The 20,214-nt window shown below is 39.3% G+C and overlaps 1 protein-coding gene across 1 annotated transcript in view; it reads left to right on the top strand.

Annotated features, from left to right (window-relative positions):
* Positions 1-20,214, top strand: part of FBXL2 (F-box and leucine rich repeat protein 2) — a 403,194-nt gene that overhangs the window by 244,322 nt on the left and 138,658 nt on the right. Inside the window, exons 9-10 of the mRNA XM_069214254.1 lie at positions 11,311-11,385; positions 16,208-16,338. Of these exons, the coding sequence (XP_069070355.1) occupies positions 11,311-11,385; positions 16,208-16,338 (206 nt within the window). The remainder of the gene's footprint in view (positions 1-11,310; positions 11,386-16,207; positions 16,339-20,214) is intronic.

Raw genomic sequence — 20,214 nt, 5'->3', positions numbered from 1 at the left:
CTTGCTGACGAGCACTGGCGATGCACCTGTGTGCCTACTGAGTGGTACAAAAACCTGTGAAGACGTTTGGCAGCATTTCAAGCGACCCCTTCAGTTACATACGCTCTCTGCTGATGACGGCCGAAAGCCAGAAACACGTGTCCAGAGATACGGCACTCGCTGCACCTACCTTAGGTGAAAGACTTTCTACAGCGATACAGCACTTGCTGCACCTACTTAGGGTGAATCATTGTTTGAAAAATTCTCGCTATTTATATTTAAATGACTGCATTTACCATGATGCCTTGGGGCTATTTTCCGCTTGAATGCAAGGCAGTGTGCTCCCTTTTTCTTTTTGGATGTCTAAATGACGGCTCCCGTGAGCCTCTTGCTGACGAGCACTGGCGATGCACCTGTGTGCCTACTGAGTGGTACAAAAACCTGTGAAGACGTTTGGCAGCATTTCAAGCGACCCCTTCAGTTACATACGCTCTCTGCTGATGACGGCCGAAAGCCAGAAACACGTGTCCAGAGATACGGCACTCGCTGCACCTACCTTAGGTGAAAGACTTTCTACAGCGATACAGCACTTGCTGCACCTACTTAGGGTGAATCATTGTTTGAAAAATTCTCGCTATTTATATTTAAATGACTGCATTTACCATGATGCCTTGGGGCTATTTTCCGCTTGAATGCAAGGCAGTGTGCTCCCTTTTTCTTTTTGGATGTCTAAATGACGGCTCCCGTGAGCCTCTTGCTGACGAGCACTGGCGATGCACCTGTGTGCCTACTGAGTGGTACAAAAACCTGTGAAGACGTTTGGCAGCATTTCAAGCGACCCCTTCAGTTACATACGCTCTCTGCTGATGACGGCCGAAAGCCAGAAACACGTGTCCAGAGATACGGCACTCGCTGCACCTACCTTAGGTGAAAGACTTTCTACAGCGATACAGCACTTGCTGCACCTACTTAGGGTGAATCATTGTTTAAAAAATTCTCGCTATTTATATTTAAATGACTGCATTTACCATGATGCCTTGGGGCTATTTTCCGCTTGAATGCAAGGCAGTGTGCTCCCTTTTTCTTTTTGGATGTCTAAATGATGGCTCCCATGAGCCTCTTGCTGACGAGCACTGGCGATGCACCTGTGTGCCTACTGAGTGGTACAAAAACCTGTGAAGACGTTTGGCAGCATTTCAAGCGACCCCTTCAGTTACATACGCTCTCTGCTGATGACGGCCGAAAGCCAGAAACACGTGTCCAGAGATACGGCACTCGCTGCACCTACCTTAGGTGAAAGACTTTCTACAGCGATACAGCACTTGCTGCACCTACTTAGGGTGAATCATTGTTTGAAAAATTCTCGCTATTTATATTTAAATGACTGCATTTACCATGATGCCTTGGGGCTATTTTCCGCTTGAATGCAAGGCAGTGTGCTCCCTTTTTCTTTTTGGATGTCTAAATGACGGCTCCCGTGAGCCTCTTGCTGACGAGCACTGGCGATGCACCTGTGTGCCTACTGAGTGGTACAAAAACCTGTGAAGACGTTTGGCAGCATTTCAAGCGACCCCTTCAGTTACATACGCTCTCTGCTGATGACGGCCGAAAGCCAGAAACACGTGTCCAGAGATACGGCACTCGCTGCACCTACCTTAGGTGAAAGACTTTCTACAGCGATACAGCACTTGCTGCACCTACTTAGGGTGAATCATTGTTTGAAAAATTCTCGCTATTTATATTTAAATGACTGCATTTACCAGGATGCCTTGGGGCTATTTTCCGCTTGAATGCAAGGCAGTGTGCTCCCTTTTTCTTTTTGGATGTCTAAATGACGGCTCCCGTGAGCCTCTTGCTGACGAGCACTGGCGATGCACCTGTGTGCCTACTGAGTGGTACAAAAACCTGTGAAGACGTTTGGCAGCATTTCAAGCGACCCCTTCAGTTACATACGCTCTCTGCTTATGACGGCCGAAAGCCAGAAACACGTGTCCAGAGATACGGCACTCGCTGCACCTACCTTAGGTGAAAGACTTTCTACAGCGATACAGCACTTGCTGCACCTACTTAGGGTGAATCATTGTTTGAAAAATTCTCGCTATTTATATTTAAATGACTGCATTTACCATGATGCCTTGGGGCTATTTTCCGCTTGAATGCAAGGCAGTGTGCTCCCTTTTTCTTTTTGGACACCTGTCAGAAAGTACAGTTGTCAGCTGTGGAGTAGCCCAAGGATCCTCGTTGGGTCCCACGCTGTTCAACATTTACATGTCCCCGCTTGCCCCTATTGTCAGGAACTATGGTTTGAACATTGTCTTCTACAGTGATGACACCCAGCTGATAATCTTCCTGTCTGAAAAACCCTCAACATCCAAGAAGAATTTCAAAGATGGGATGGAAGCAGTCGCCTCCTGGAAGAAAGAGAGCTGCCTTAAGCTGAATTCCGGCAAGACCGAGATTCTCATCCTGGGACCATCCTCCTCAGCCTGGGATGACTCCTGGTGGCCCCAACTCTCAGCAGACCCCAGGCCCCCACAGACCATGCACAAAACCTTGATATCATCCTCGACTCAGCACTCACTATGACCAGACAGGTCAACTCTGTCCCATCCACCTGCTTCCACACCCTCCAACTCCTACAGAAGATTTTCAGAGGGATAAGAAGCCACTGCCGCAAAACCGAGACACATGCCCTGATCACAAGCAGGCTTGACTATGGCAATGCCCTCTATGCCGGAACCACCAAGAAGAACCTAAGCATGCTGCAAAAAATCCAGAACGCCGCCGACAGACTCTTCCTGAACATCTCCCACCGAGAACACATCACAGGACACCTGGGAAACCTCCACTGGCTCCCCGTCAAGAAGAGGATCAACTTCAAACTCCTCATACATGCCTACAGAGCCCTCCACAAAATCGGACCCAGCAACCTCAACCACTGCTTTCCCCAGTTCTCCCCTTCCAGACCCCTCCGCTCCTCCCAGCAGTCAGTCACCACAGTACCTTGCATTAAGAAGTCCTCAACTGGAGGAAGATCGTTTGCCTACCTGGCGGCAAAAGATTGGAACATCTTACCTCTCAACCTCAGACATTCCCCATTGCTACCTCAATTCAGGAAGGACCTCAAGACCTGACTCTTCGACTGAACCCTGAGGACATACCCCACAAGTGCCTTGAGACACTATGAATGAGTTATGTGCCCCAAAATAACTTATTGATTGATTTACCTTTAGGGAGATTGGCTGCAGTAGTTCATAATAGATGCACTCAGAAGCAAGAAAGTCATAACTGAAGCATTCTCCCTGATTGTACCCACAACACTACATGATTACTTCCTTTTGAGTGGACAAGGAAAAAAGCACCAGCTCATTATAAAAAATTGCATATTAGGATAAAGGTGTAACTCCCTACATTATTCCCTTTAGAGATATCTCTCATGTTTAGCACCATACCGTTTAAGGCCGAAGGTTTAACTGGATACTCGAAATATATTATCTCCATTTTAAAAGCGTGGTCATTCCCTGTCATTTTCCCATGAACCACTGGTGTTCTCAGGCTCCAAGCCATTCAGGACACACCAGTAGGAATGGATACTGAGAATCTTAAATGTCATAGCATATTAGGTGCTGCACAGGACTAAAGGCTAATCTAGTTCATATTAAAAAAATCAAAACAAGCTTGGATGTGGCAGATGGTTTCTTCAGCAAGTCTTTAGCTCCTACATCACAATATTGGATTTCTTTTTTTGCATTTGCATTTGCATTTGTAGGCCCTTAACTCACATTTACCTTTTTAATCATGGAAATATTGGAACAATACAGGTGTGTTCTCAACTAGAATTTTGGAAGTCCTGCATTGGGACCCTTAATTCGATGGCATAGCTTATAGGGAACTAGAATACAAAATACATTTCAGAACATCCAAAATAGCAAAACCAAAGTAATGTTCTTGGAATATGAACTGTCCATTGAAGGGAAAGTGTTAGCGCGATAATTTACCAATTTACAAAAAAAAAATCATTATATTAAAACCTCCAAATGAACTCCCTAAACCTCACCACAGTGGGTTTTCTTTTTTAAAATTTTCTTTTACATTTTGTCTTTCCATATCTGCCAAATTATGCTCAGAGATTTAAAATATTCTACAAACTAATATCAGCAACCTTCTCAAAAGATATCTAGACAGAAGACAACATTAATTTACCAAAATAATTGCAGAGAGGCCTGCTAAAAGCTTAGTATTTGCAAACCCATAAAAATAACTTACATTTAGGCACACACTTGGTTACCACTCCGGCTAACCAGACCTAGGTTCTTTACAATGAAAGACGAACAACACAAAGGGCTAGATGTATCAAACCATTTTGCATTTGCAAACGGTGCAAATTGCTAAATTCAACCGTTTGTGAATGCAAAACTCCCTTTCCAAATGTGTGAAAGGCACTGGCAGTCCCATTTTAGGAAATCTCACTTTTTTGCAATTCCCTAAAATTGTGACTCCAAATAGGGAATCACAATTTGTGGTTCCCTAAAAGAGGAATCACAAATAGGTTTTTCCTATTTGCGATTCTCTAAACACATGCAGCAAGCTTTTCCTAAATGCAAAATAGGCATTTAGGAAATGCTATTACCATCAACTCCAAGTTCATGGTAACCATGTGCAATTTTAAAAAAATGCATTTTCTTAAGTGCCTTGTAGTGTACACACATGCTCCTAGGCCATGTGTGCACTTTACATGCGCACACTTTATTTTAGGGGTGCATCAAAGGGGGACTTAGGCCCGTAGGCACCCTTGGTTTTGCATTTCCTAATTTGAGATTTCAAATAAGAAATCTAAATTAGGTAACACAAAACCATTCGCACCTATGGGCCTTTAGGACCATAGGAATGAATGGAGTCACATTTCCAAATAGCGATTCCCTAATTGCGATTAAGACTCTGTGGGAATTGCTATTAGGGAATCGCTATTTTGTTACATACCATTTAGCATTCCCAAATATCTATTTCTTAACATTTGCTATTTAGGAAATGCAAAATGGGATTTTGATACATCTGGCCCTAGTACCCATTTCATACATATCACATCTGTACACTACTCCAGCACACATAAAAACATTTTTCATGGTTACCATATTGAAGAGAGAGCAAAAGCCCACATGAAAAATATAATCATTTTGTCCCCTTGATCCACTTAGGAAATTGCCACAGATGCTAGCATACCTAATTTCAAACATGAGATGGACGGAGTGGCTATACTTTCAGTTGGCCACAGACATTTAATTTCAATATAACCCTTTACATAGCAATCAAGAGTTCATGCAGTGTCATTTAGTTGTTCTGACGACTTCCTATATAATGCCTTTACAGTTTTTCATTCCAGTTGTTCAGGGAAATGAAAATTTGACAGCGCAGAATTTGTCACTGTATAGTTATACTGGAACATTAGGTAACTTTACCACATAAATGGTGTCAATACTAACTTTTTTTGTTTCCCTTACAAAGAGCAGATCGGTAAGGCCCCACACTGATTGTTTCAGAATTACTCTTTGAGTACAGCATGGACTTGAAACACTTGCAGTGAAACAGTTATGGAGACTTAAAAGGAAGGCAGATTAAGCGAACCTTTATATAAGAAGGTATTCAAACAACAACAACAACAACTTCAAAGCAAGCACCCATTAAAACAAATGCACATCAGAGTACACTTCAAAGGAAATATTATATATGAGTCAGCTGTCAAGGTGGTGGGTGGTAACAATCATCAAGATTACACCATATTAAAAATTCCCCCACACACATCAACCATAAAGTCAACCTTTACAGTCGGGAGCCTACCTAGAAGCTTTCCTGTTTAAGAATATATGCACTCTGGGACCCAGAGGCAAACTTATGGTATTGATCCATGAAAATGGAGAGAGATTCTTTCCAAATAAATCTTAAGATGATGTTTTTACTAAAGCTGAGAATGAGGGCTGACACTGGTTCAAAACTGCTATGTCTTCTTTAAAAATTATTCAACTACAATACAGTTGGACATTAATGCTGAAGAATACTAAACATCATACAGTGGCTGATCTAAAAAGTAAAAAATGTCCTCTAATATGAGACCCAAACCCACTCCTTTCTCTAAGTCATTTCGTCTTTTTGAGGGGATGTACGTGGGTTATGTTATCCAAGTTTCTCTTGCCAGCAATGTTGGCAGCTATCTATTCTTGTCCATGATCTTGTGGGTTTGGCCACAGCACAATGTGAACATTTGCAGTGTGACATATTTTCTGTCCCATGATAGTGATGTGCTTGGTTCACACCTTTCACTCGGACACTGGCCCGGTTTTTGCTGCAAAAGCTCTCTAGTTTATTCTTTGACTCCTATAAGAGTGCCATTTCAATTCTCACATCTCTTCCATCACAGATGAATAGATTTGTTGAGAGGACAAATGAGACTTTAATGTAATCTTTGATGTTGTGAACTTTACTAACGTTCTGCTGAGAAATGTTTTCCAGAACCAAGCCATGTACCAAATACTTTGCAGTGCTCCTTTGTTGTCAGATTCCTCACGGGGAGTGGCATAGTCTCAACATTTTATGACACCTTCATCTGTTATGACCTACAAGAGGCCATAGATGCAAGACTCTTAACATGCCATGCTCAGAGCTACTGGTGAGGCTGAAAAGACATCTAAACCGGGTGATCTTGTGCAAGAAAAAAGACATGACAAGCAGATGTTTAGGCTTGCACTGTGCCAACCTCCACAGATAATAGTGGTAAAGAGACACACACACACTCTTACGATTATCCTGCCACCACAAACAGTATCAAATAATATTCAATGTTGTATTGATTGTATTAAGCTTCCTTTATGTATCCAATTCTTTTTAGTCGACCTTGAACACTGCTTTGTCTCAAGCGCGCTCCTGCACAGGACATTTCTCTTGTTGAGCTTTCAACATCCCAATAAAAAGTGCTCAACTCAGAATATTGACTGACTCTGCCCAACAACTACTCCTACACGTCAATGGAACAGGATTAATATCCTCAAAAACTACCTTAACAAGTATCTGATTCTGCCTTGAAGGTATGTATAGATTGCAGGGCCTGAATTGGCCTTCACCTCGTAGTTGATTATCAGGGGAATTTTTACTGAAATGACACATTAACGTCACTTGCCAGATCATCAACCTCCAGTTCTAGGTCAATAAAGTCTACACAGTCTCCGTTTGGATGATACCCTCGCCCCAGGTTTCTATGCAAGTCCTTGAATATTGATGCCAGTAAGCAAATATTGTCTAATCAAAAAGAAGCTTAGGATGATGATCCGTATATATGGACCCAAAATATTTACAAAAGCAAATTGTGTTACGAATATTGCTTGATTGGTATATTCATCAATCTAATGCCACACCTGATATTTCTAATTGCAGTCAATGTCCACAATGCCATACGTGGATGTTGCACAGTCATTTAAGAAAAGGCTTACTTATTGTGATAATAGTTCTAGACAAGATCAGCAAACCTACCTGTATTTACAAGCACTATGTTGTTTTCATTTTCATCATTGTCCCCCTAATCATGGCCTTTCAGACAAGCAGTTAAGTGGTTATGATTAAAAGAGGTACAGCCCTTTTGTCCAAGTAATCAAATAAGTGCTCACAGCACCAGTCACTAACAAACACATGCTAGATACATTCCGGTTACATTGACTTTTGCCATTTAAGGGCTCCAGCATATTCAATTGCCTCTATTAAACCTTACATTGTACGGTTGACTGATAACATAGACCTAAACTGTTCCTTTCAGGCCCAGTTTCCTCAGTGAGTTAAAAACATGAGGTGGTGCCTCCTACGTTATTTGTCCTTTTTTTGCTTGGCCTTCTTATTCAGAAAAGAAAATTATTAAATGCATTTTTCATTTTAAAAAAGATATATTCTGTCCTCATCTGGTTTCGCATTTGACACCAGTCCACTTAGATAAACTCACAAAACTGCTAGCTTTTGTAACCAAAAAAGATGTTGTATGTACTTTGTCTGCAAATTTTTAATCCATGCCATGCACCGAAACGTACTGAAAATATGGATTTTCTCCATGACCGCTGCCTAATTTTGAAGATTTGTTATTGACTGTTCTTGAGGAGTCAAGTTCCAAAGGCGTTGTGATGCATTTTTAATCATTTGTCACAGACTTGTCCATCTATTTGTTTTTCTAATCTATAACCAAATTCAGCTGCATATCCTTTAATGTGCATATCAAAGTGCACATTACTGCATTTTTGTAATGCATCTTCTAAGCATTGAATACCACAATGAGGGGCATTTCGATTATTGTCTCCATTCGGTTTATAAATTATATAAGTGTCCTGTGACTCTCCCACCGTGCAAATCTTTCATGAGGAGGCGTGGCAAGTTTTCATGTTGACGCAGAGTTTGTGAACTTTAACCTTTGACCTTTACCTTTAATAAGGGAACCTAAAATACTTTGAAGGGTAAGGTAAAATTAGTATTTCTTTTTGCTTTTAAAGACTTTAGGGGTGTTATATTCTATATAGGGGTGCTGGGATAGCTTTATTTATTAATTAATACTCTTCATAGGCCATTTGGTAAACGGGACTGTTGTTGCTAGTATTGCCCCTTAGGTGTTTATAATTCTTATTGTAATTAAAATCTGTAGAATTAAGTACTCTGTGTTGACCCCTTTTTTATTTACTTTAACACAGTATAAAAGTCCCTCATTTTAGCTTGTTGCTAGAGAGGGCAACGTTGTGCTGGTATATTTTGAATGACGAGCACCAAGTTCCTTAAATGAAAGTTCTATGTTTCCAGGAGACAGGAAAACATGTATAGGGTTGGGTGCATTTCACAGAATTGAAAAAAATAAGACTGAATTCTCTTAGACAGTTTTTTTAAATAAAATGCTAGGATTTTATTATTTGCTTATGCTAATATTCGTTTTATTGCTGGTGATTTCTTTTACATTAATTTAATATGTAATAAGGTTTTGTAGATTCCCTGTGTCAGGTACCTTCAAATCTAAAGAGAAAGGTTCTCAACCAAAAGATATCCTTGTAGATTTTTCTGCAGAATCTGTGCAATCTCCAATTCAACTATATTCTTTGTACTATCCCACAAGGTCAGTGGGATCACTGTGAACTCTCACAGGTGCAGAGGCTCACTGGCTACCAACAAAAGTCTAGGGACTAAGAAAGATCTACTGAGAGGGCTTAAATCTGAGGTCCATATCATTGGAATATGACTGAGATTTTATGCAGTAGCTATATGTGACAAATTGTCATAATAAACTCCGTTCCGTTGTCTGATCATAAAGAAGATCAATTCCACAAGATGTTCTCTGCTAAAATCTTTAGCCACTCTACCCACAGTCACAAGGGAGGGATGGTTAAGAATCTTCACGACTTTGATCCTGTAACACAAGATAATTTAGTTACGTTGATTCTTGATTACTGTATCACATGAAAGTTCTTGGGCGTATAGGCCCTTAACTTTGATTCATAGAACAAGGCAGCAGTCATAGACAACTATGGCTCATAAAGTTGTTTCGTATGAGAGTCTGGTCTAGGATCATTTTTCCACTACATCCTGTGATAAGCATTGATTGCTGAGGCTCCTGTTTAGCAGAAATATTCTTTAAAAAAAACTCTTTCCAGGTAGGTTATTTCTTTAGCTCCTCCTCTCCTAACATACAGGGAGACCTTGCTTTGTAATTGTTTCTGAACATAAACTATTTTGATGATTTGTACATCCAATAAAACGTTTGTATTGAAATGTTGAATATTTTTTGCAAGGCTTATCTCACACTCTCAAACATGAACGTTTTTTTGTCCTTTTACATGTTACAATGTTACCTGGTTATGATCATGATTAAAGTTGCTATGCATGAAATATGTAGTGTTTCAGAAAAATGATAGGGCCTGATTTAGAGTTTTGGCAGCTGCGTATCGAGTAGTCGGACCCACTGAGAACCTGTGATGTCCATAGATCCCTGCTCAGAGATTTTGGGTAGATGATGCACCCATTTAAGGAACTGTCTGAAAACAAGGAAAAAGTAGGTTAGAGAAAACCTGGACTGGATTTATTCTCTGGGATAATTTGTCTTTTCTGGCAAAGCGATCTAGGGACTTCTATTAGTTACCTCAAAGAGATTTTGAAACAGCTGTAAGGTAAGTAGAATACAGCAGATAGGAATATGGAAGAAGGTATATCGATGAGACCAGCTAGACTTCATAGACTGCTAAAATGGGGCAGAAACCCCCTGACACCAGAATACAGTGAGAGTCCGAATGGTAAGCAGGAAAACAGAAGAAGGCAGACAGAAGGATTAATGAACCTTGAAGGAGCCTAGGGGGGAAATCCTAATTGTGGGAAACTGGAAGTAAAAAAAAAAAAAACAGCAATGGTGCAAGGATGAAAAAATGGGTGTGAACTAAAGCAAATAATCACCACAACTATACAGTGCTGAACGTCTGCTACATCTTGAAAGGGCCTTAAATACTGACTCCCACTTATGCCCCAGAAGTCCTTAGACTAACATGGAATTGAAGATGTAAAGTTAAACTGTGTTGCCAGTTTAATGTTTGTGTTGGCCCAATTTTCAGTGCCCAGGCTTCCATATTTTCCAGGTCTTTTTAGCCCTCCTAATAACTTGATATCTGATAATCCAGAATAACAAGAGCAGCCTAAATGTCCATGTGAACATGAATATCAATCATAAACGTAAAACAGGCTTTCACATGGAACTCATGTTAGAATGAAAATTGCAGTGTTACTGAAAATATCTGTTTAGAACTAATCTGGTTCTCAAAAATAAGACAGAAGATATCTGCCATGAATCAATTAATGTCAAACCAAAGCATAGATCAACCGGTATGCCAGTTGATGATTGATATCTAACAAAGCAGGATATCTGTCAAAAAGTGACTGCCCTACTTGGAGAGTACAGATTTTTGTACCCACCAAATATAGCACAGGGAACGTCTGCCATATTTTGGCAGATGTCCCATATCTGCAAAACTCTAAATCAGTCCCTTAGTTTTCATTTCTAAATTGTGAGGTTATTTTACTCCATGTTCATTCTATTGACTTCTTCGATTTTTAGGTAACTATTTTCCAAACTTCATGAAAACTATCTTAAAGCCAGAAGGCATAAAAAAAAGTGAAATATACATTCTGAAACAAAAAGTGCCCATAATTTTGTTTAAATGTCAGACATACCTTTTTGGTAATTCTAGGCAAAACATTGCCATTTGTGAAAGCGAGCTTTTAGTAGCTGAACAACTGGTCTGCAGCAATTCAAATATTTTTATATATGCTTTTTTACAGTTAGAAGATGAAGCTCTGAAGCACATTCAGAATCACTGTCAGAAACTTGTGATATTGAATTTGCAGTCATGTACAGTAAGTGATACAAGCTGTATTTAAATCTTAATGTGCACAGCGTGTAAAGGAGAGATGTTATTTCCTAATAGAGGATGATTAAATGTAACAGTATTATACATTATTATAGAGACATGTTATTTGTGCTTTTATAGTTAAGGTTGACAGAGCACTCCACAGGAAAATGTTTTGCTTTGCTAAAAAAAACTTTATCTTCGCTTGATCAATTTGCACTTTAATTAGCACAGTTGCAAATAATGTTTTATCCTGACACACTTATGTAGAGTGGTCGACAGGACAAAGTTATTAAGGAGTTTCCAGATTTAATTAAAATTTAAGTAGGAAATTCTAGCCAGGAGGCCACTGAAGGAAAGGTCAACAATTTTGGCATTCAGGGACAATTTTCCTCCTTTCGTTACTTATATTGGCATGGTACATTTTCTTTACTTATTTTGGGAAATAAAAACAAGCTCCCCATTGAGCTTATGTCAGTTCTGTTTGTGTCGGTTAACATGTTAAAATGACAGGCCAGCTTTCACTTTGTATGCTGATCTGAAAACATTCTTATTGATTACTATTTTAGTTTATTTTAGTGTTTTGAAACACAACAGCTACACGTTGCCCCAGTGTCTCTACTTGCCTTCAAGAAGGATTCAGAAGGGTAGTAATGATGCTCATGCTCCTGTGCTTTAGACACTGCCAGGGATGGAAATTTTCTGAACAAGTTCTAGCTGTAACAACTAAGTACCTTGATTACCTAGCAAGGATTTCAATTATCAGGGTTAGCTGCACTAAAAAGCCTTGCACCCACTAAGCTAGAAACCCTTCCAGCTTATAAATGAATCTAAAAATACATAAAAATCTTTTATCACATAAATGCACTCGTGAAACTTTGTAATCCTCCAAAGTGTTCACTATTGAGTCATTTGACATCAGCATCATATTGCCCATCGAACAAAGATGTTTCATAGCCTCAACTCCATATTTCAAAGTTGTTACCCATCCAATGTGTGACTGAGCCTTTCAAGGTGCAGCCAACACATGTTTTGCAATACTGACACTTTCAGAGCTATAATTTACAATGTTCTTTCCTCCTACCGCCTTATATTGTGGCTTCTGCATGCCATTTGAAAGCAACTTCTCTTAGATTTCAGGGCATCCATGGTTGTGATAGCCTCTGAGGGTTGTTTCTTAGACCATCTGCCTGAGTTAAGCAATCCATAGACTTCTGATCCACATTCAGACATTAGCTTATTAAATCGCGTTGGATAGAAAGCTCCAATATTGCAATCTATGAAATACAAATTATTAAGTGTGATTTTAGTGCTCCAATGCCTATCTGTTTCCCAGCGAGGGTGCTATGGACTATGAGGAACTTATACTCTACGTTTCAAGATGGCCTCCACCATGTGTAAGTCTTGTGTGAGTCTGGTGGTTCCACTCGATGTGTATCCCTTTTAGTGTTCACTCAGGTGTTCAGCATACTAGTTCCATTTGAGATGCAAAGCCTATTTCCAGATGCCACCTATACTCAAACTTCCATCTTTTTCTGATCTGAAGACTCGTGCGTTCAGGAGATTTGAAGTAGCTCATCTCTGCATGTAACCAGTGGAAAAATGTAAGCACATCCCACGCATCCTGACAGACCCCAGCCACCCAAAGACTGACGCCTTATCGTCCGGGCTCCTGTTATATCTGGCTGACTGATGTAGAACTCTTGCAGCAGACAAGGAGCATTATGATTGGATACTGGTTCCTATGATCACTTCTCAAGGCTGAACCCTTTCCAATCCACTAAGGACAGCAGTTACCTTTTAACAATGTGTGCATCTAAAACTTTATGTACTTCATTTTCCTTTTCATCATTCGCCTTAATTGTTGTACAATTTAAAGGAAGGCATATTTTCCCACAACAGAGTTTAACATTGATCTTTGAAACAGGATGGATTTTCATAGTCTTAGTCAACCGCAAGTGTACAGTTAGAGGATTCACAATATGTTAATTGGTAAGTGAACTAATAGCCTTGAGTTGCAACTTTCTTCGAATGTAAACTCTTAATGAGTAATCATACATTATCACCCACTGAGTATTTGGGCAGTGGACTTCTTTTATAAGTATAGCTTTTCGTTAGTCTTGGCCTTTTCTAATGATTCTTATGCTGACTTTTGCTTTGCCTGGAGTTTATTTGAATGTTCTTTTACCGAGTGCACTGATACAGAGGAGGGTAAGTCCAATGGCACCAATCTATGTTGATATTCACACGTACATAAGAAGGGTTACATCTTTGTAGCAACATCTTCTGATTGTTATATGATAATTATGCTAACCACGTTATCTTACTCCAGTTTTCTCCTTGCAACAACGTTTATTGCCTCAAATACTGTTTAATTCATTAATTAAATTTGTTCCGTCTTCCCTTCTCTCTTATATCACATTTTCTGTGGTTCTGGTAAACGTCTAGCATGTGCCTAGCCCCTGATAAATAATACCTCTGTTCTTAAAATAGTGTTGCTTTATTGCCAAAAGTTCCTTGTCTCTGCAGGTATAATTTAATTCTGCTTGACAGGATTCAGAATAGATAGGCCTTACTGAAAAATATACAAGTCCACTTTCATTCACATAGAGGCAGGAACTCACTTGCTACATCCAATAAAGTCCAGCCAACATTTTTGTTTACACTGGTATGACATGGTATCTATGGAAAACATGAAGGTAATGTCTCTCCCAGGAAATCTTACCTGTCCGACGTCTGACGTTGGTGTTACCTTGACGTCTGTGGGTTCACTATCAGTATCCTGATTGATAAGTGTCCTTGTCAAAGCAATTCCTCCTTGCCCAACTGTAAATTTCACATCTCATTCAGTCTTGTTATTATTATATCATGCAATTATACTCACTTGCAATAGAAAATAATGTTTATATTTGTATGCCGACTGTCTTTAAAGAATGCTTTTGGGGATTATTTTCATACACTTCAGCGAGACACCCGGAAGTCACCACTTGTTTTTCCCTCTACCCCATTTTCCCTTTAGTGCTGATTGGGGCCCTATAATTAGTATTTTCTGAGCAAATTGGGGAAGATATACATTATCTCCTGGCTATTCATAAAACCTACTCGCACGCTTGACACTACTTGGAAAATGTTAGAGAAAAGTAGGCCAGTGTATGCACCTGTCCAATTGCAAGATTCTTCTGAGACAAACCCCCTCCCATACCTGGGCAGATGCCTGCATTCCTGCAAAAATCTGAAGTTTAACATTTGGGTGCGGCAAGATAGGTGCACTAGAAAAATAAAAGACTTGGACAGCCTCCTTGGACCACACAAAGAATTGATGAATAAATCCTCTGTAAAAATAGTCACGTCTAGCAAACTTTGCACTACATTTACAGGGGTAGATATAGTCCTATAAATTATTGATTAAACTTTCCTATCATCCATCAGAGAAACCTGAAGGGTGGTTATGTACCCCAGAAACTCTGCAAACGTGGTGTAAAATGCACACTTGTATGTGTTATTAAAAAGCTAATGATCTGCTGAAGAGGTTTGAGATTTTGCATCTGTATTTCCATGGAATCGGAGAAGGTCTGGATATCATATAACTAAAGTGCACAGTACTCACCCAGAAACTAAATCAGTACTTCAACAATAAAATATTGAAAGGCACCTGGAACATTGCAGAAACTGAAGGGCATAACTTGATATTCAAAAGTCCAAACTTGGTGTAAAATGCAGTTTTACACTTGTGCCCTCTCGTACTCTGACTAAATTATAGGCTTCACTGAGATCTAGCGGTCTAAAAATCTTTGCATGTTTAATGTAATCTAAAATTACAGAAAGGCAATGGAAGTTTGTTTTTAATGTAATTATGCAAATTGCTCCATAATCAAAGCATGCTCTTGGCTCATCTTGCTTTTTAAGCACAAACAAAGAGGCAGGTAACCGTGATGATCCAATAAACCCTTTAGCTACATTTTGTCTGTTTATTGTCTTGGGTGTTCCGTCTCAGAATATGTGTGTGCATTTATTAATCTACAAAGATTTGGTGCTCCAGTTTCTAGATGGATTTCACCATTGTAGCCTCAGTGTGATGGTAATATGCTTACTTTCCTCGAATCAAACATGCCATAATAATCTTTATAACAATTAGATGATATAGTTGTACAACCGATAACAAGAGGCAATAAGACTTCTGCAGATGCTTTTGAAGGGTGTCTATGGCACAGTTGACTGGCTGGTAAGCAATTGTTGGTACTATAATACGAATTTATTTGTAATGTTCTTGCTGCCCAATCAGTATTAGGATTATGCAGTCTTGACCAGTATCTGCTTGCCTCGGTTTCGCTAAACACGCATAGTTACCTACATTGCTCTCTCTGCATTTGTACATGAATTTTTAATCCATCACTGGGGCCGTGGATATTGTGTGTTCCTGTGCATGGCGCATAAACTATACATATGTCAATCTTATTGGTTTTCTTGCTTAAGTTTCCATTTCCCACTCTGTTGCAGTGCATATGTTTCCTTTCTCTTCCCCCGGCTTGTTTCTGTAGTCCAGGATGCTCTAATCTTACTCCTCGTCTATGCTTCCTGCCATGCTTAATGTTTTTATTCTTATTTATTTATTTTTATGAGTGTGCAGTACACAATATTGGATTTAAAAAGTAGATACAGTGACATGAAAAGGTATAGTGTAGCAATGAAGTCAGCGCTGTCAAACGTAGATTTTGAGTTTTTTTCGAAGACAGTTTAGACCTACTGTCCTTCCAGCCCCATACTGTTGATTGTGTGATCTCCTTAATTAAGTGTTTCTAAAATGAGACCCTCATGTTTTTCTGTTTCAGCTTATTTCCGATGAAGGGATTGTAAAGGTCTGCAGAGGATGTAACAACCTGCAAGCACTGTGTGTTTCTGGATGCAACAATCTTACCGACGCCTCTCTCACAGCCCTTGGCCTGAACTGTCCAATGCTGAAGTATGTCTTCACTTTCATTTCCTAATACAATCCTAATGAATAGAATTGTGTGAGACTGTGTCAGACAATAGAAAAAATAAATATAGATCATTATTTGTCAATTCCTTTTTATTTTAATTTAGGAATTCCCCTAATTATGCTGTTGTATTGAATTCTGATCATCGTGTAACTGTAGGCCAGTAGTGCTATTATTGTGTTGTCAGAAACCTTTTAACATTTAAAGTTTATTATCTGTACAGACCAACTGAGTTGAAAATGTCAAACTTTTCAAAGTAGACCGCCACCTGCCATTACTTAAAACAGAAGCACACCAAAAAGGACCCATCTAAATGTATTGCTAAAGCTGGAGTCAAACAATTGTAATTATAATGCCACCTCTTAACAGTGATAATGTAATAAAGTCATAGCAGCCCGTAATTCGAAAGCAATCCTGTCATTTCCCACTTGCTGCATTAAACACAACAGGATGTAGCATTGGTTTTACTGGTTTATTCTTCGGTTCCTAGAGCTTGTTGTAAAAAATAGATTGAACTGTAGCCAGTTGAGTTGTTAAGACCCCAAAGCTTTTTTTCCAAGGAAAGAGCAAGCTTAAACATTTCAACATACATTTTTTCAAACTTTAGAGGTTTGTATGAGTAAATTTAACAAGTGCGTTTCAGGTTGGAGCTAAGTCGCCGCCAGTTTAGTATTTCAATATTCTACCACTGGGTGCCCTAATCAGGCGCAATGGAAACTTGCACTGTGAAATAAAGCAGCAAAACATGAAAGTATGACTTTAACTAAGGCTAAATCTTGGCTACCTGATATGTACAATTATTACAAAGTTCGCAATAGCAACTCTGCAGTTTGGATTATTTTAGAGTTTTGGTTGAAAAGGCATTTTTTGTTTTCCTAATAACTTTAGAGGCATTTTATGGATCTGCACAAAACTTCAACAGTTTTTCCTCATTAATTCCTTTATTATCACTCTTTAAAGTGTGTCCCTTTGCTGTTTAATAAAGTGTGATTTAGCCTTATTTCGCCTTTACAGCTTAACTTCTGAGGCTATTAGGTCAGGCTTTTAGGTCAGAGAAGTTGGCAAACTGACCCTGCACAAAAAGCTGATACTTTCTCCATTGTAGGATCTGCATGTTTCATATAGTTGAAACTGAGAGCCAAGGCATATTTTTTTTCATCCTCTTGATGTCACTCACAGTACAATATTTCTGTTGAATGTTGTAATGTAATACGTTAAAATCAATTTGGTTTGGAACCTTGGAGTGTTAGTGGGAGGATAATCCCAAGGCAGATGGTTGGAAGAACTAGATTTGAACTGAGAGGTGTGACTGAGGTGTCTTCCAAAAGTACACACCAAGATTACTTGGAGTTGGTCTTTCCTTCCATAATCACTTTAGAGACACTCTCATCTGTGAAGTATGACAACTCAACATTCAAATCTAAAGTGAACTGGATTTTCACAAACAGTTGTTCACAGGACTTTGTGAGAGTGGATGGATCGCAGAAAGGCTGCAAGAACAGCTTAACACAAAGCAGCTTTGTGAGTTGAGGGGATCGGATTGGTGACAAAAGAAAAATACTGATTTGGTCACTTGGATGGCATTCTGTTCCATTTTGAGCAGCAGGTGTGCAGCCTACAGGCATTAAGTGCGTTGCATTTTATTCAAAGCTCAAGGAATTGTGGTTAAGAGATAGAGACTTTGAATAACATATTTCAAGGTGATGCGTTCGAAGGAAGAAGTGGTGTTATGTTATGTGCAAAATTCACCCACTGGTGGAATAGGAGGCTCGTAACGCAAAGCCTCAAGCTTACAAATTTGTGGGAAGAGATAGAGGCTCACTGTAATGCATTTCAAGGTGATGCATTCCAAGTAAGAAGTGTCACATGACATGCAATTATGATGCACAGAAAAGGAGACATCCGAACCCCGCATGCCAGGGTCTTTTAGCAGTGGTAATGTGAAAGTATGTGAACTGTATTCATGCATATAAGGATCTTCACAGTATCGCCTTCAGTGAGGTGCTGAGCTGTAAAGAGTACACACACTATCATTTTTTAACCTGTTTGAGGTTTTGTGAATGTGGCTTCAGCCTGTCAGTGATAGTTAGACTTTGATTCTATACCAGTAATTCAAAGAGTGTGAGTAGAAGAGAGAGTCTTAGCCCCCTGTGCTTACGATGCATCGGCAAGAAAAATATTGACTGTGGGTTGGTGTTCTGCTGCAAGCAAAAACAATTTACGAGAGTTTTGTTTATTATTATTGTAAGTCTTTGCATGCTAATTAACGTTCTGTTACATACTATTTATCATTCATTGTTGCTAGTGATGTGATTCTAGAGACTATAAGTATTTCTATTTCTTGACCTGGTGTATGGAGCAGGAGTTTTATAACAAAAGAAATAACACTGGCATTAGACAAGCATAATATCACTCTTTTATATGTAACCCTGGTTACCTGCCCATGTGACTAGCCACTTAAAAAAGGTATTTTAACGTTTTGCAAGGTTCTGTGGACTCAGCAGAGACATGGACAGAAAGATGGATGTCTCACTTCACATTTTAGGTGCTGAGGGCAGGAAGTATTGAAGGACCTTCCCGAGTTGCATAGAGACCCTGCAAGAGGTTTAAATGAGTATGAGGTTTGTGTTAAAAAATTTTATTTATCCAATTCTATTTGCAAGATCTCACTTTGGAAGTTGCAAAAAATTTAAAAGGAATGTGTGGTGGAATATGTGGCAACATTTAGAAGACTGGCTGCAACATAGAAGTTAGGTCATCAAAGTGATGAGCGAATTTGTGATCAGTTTTAATTAATTGTAACTGGTAGAAGGTGAGAGAAGAGATGTACCTCAAAAATGAGCCACCACTCTCAGAAATAAGTTTGGTTACAAAGAGAATCGAACACATTGTAAAATGTACAAATTCACTTAAAAGGACGATGCCAACTGTAGGAACAATAGTGGTGTTTTTGACTGTAAAGAGAGATAGAGAGGAAGAACATGGCAATAAGTTCAAGGAGCAGTGCTTCAGATGTGGCTTATCTGGTCACACAGCGATTAGTAAACACTGCCCTGCCATAAAAGTCAAGTGCAGCAAAAGTCAGAGAAGGGATCGCTATGCCAAATGCTGCAGGGCTTGGACTTTATCCAAAGAGAAAATGCATGGGATCAAAGAATTGTGTGATGAGGTAATTCTTCCAGTGAGAGGTTAGAATGATAATTTGGAAATCCTGAAGAATGGATAGTGATCAACAATAGAAGAGGTAAGATGATTTTTTACACCTCAGAGAAGGCATATGAAAGTTTTTTGAGAAGTCAGTGAGAATGAAACTGCTGGGTGTGATTCCTGGAGGGAATGGAGGTCATCCTGTTAAGATGTCAGGTTTCCTTGACTCTACTATTGAGTTTGTTGAGAAAATTACCATTTGAAAATAAATGTAAGTATGGCTGATGATAGGATATTGGGTTTACAACAAAATAAGAACTTAAGTATATGGTTTGTTTCTAATGCTAGTCCTCAGATACAAATCTAGCAGGTAGGGAATGCATGTGAAAAGTTCAAGAATATTTTTCTTCTCTATTTAACAATGAGTTGGCGTGTCTGAAAGGGTATATACACTGAAGTAGATTACATCAGGGTGATAAACCTATTTCTGCCAAAATAAGGAGTCTACTCATTTAGGTGCATCACATTAGCACCAGTAGTTTTAGTCAAGAAATTCATTGAGAACATGTGCCTATGTGTAGACGGTTTCGACCTCAACAAGGAAGTGGCGATGCATAAATTTCCACTACTCACCATAACAGAGATGCTTACATTGTGGGTGGGGGGGCTAAGTATCTCCTCACACTTGACTTGGCTTCAGCTTATCACGAAAA

The sequence above is a fragment of the Pleurodeles waltl genome, chromosome 2_1, assembly GCF_031143425.1.
Source record: "Pleurodeles waltl isolate 20211129_DDA chromosome 2_1, aPleWal1.hap1.20221129, whole genome shotgun sequence".
NCBI lineage: Eukaryota > Metazoa > Chordata > Amphibia > Caudata > Salamandridae > Pleurodeles > Pleurodeles waltl.
Note: the sequence above shows the minus strand (reverse complement) of the source record. Positions and strands in the feature narration are given on the sequence as shown.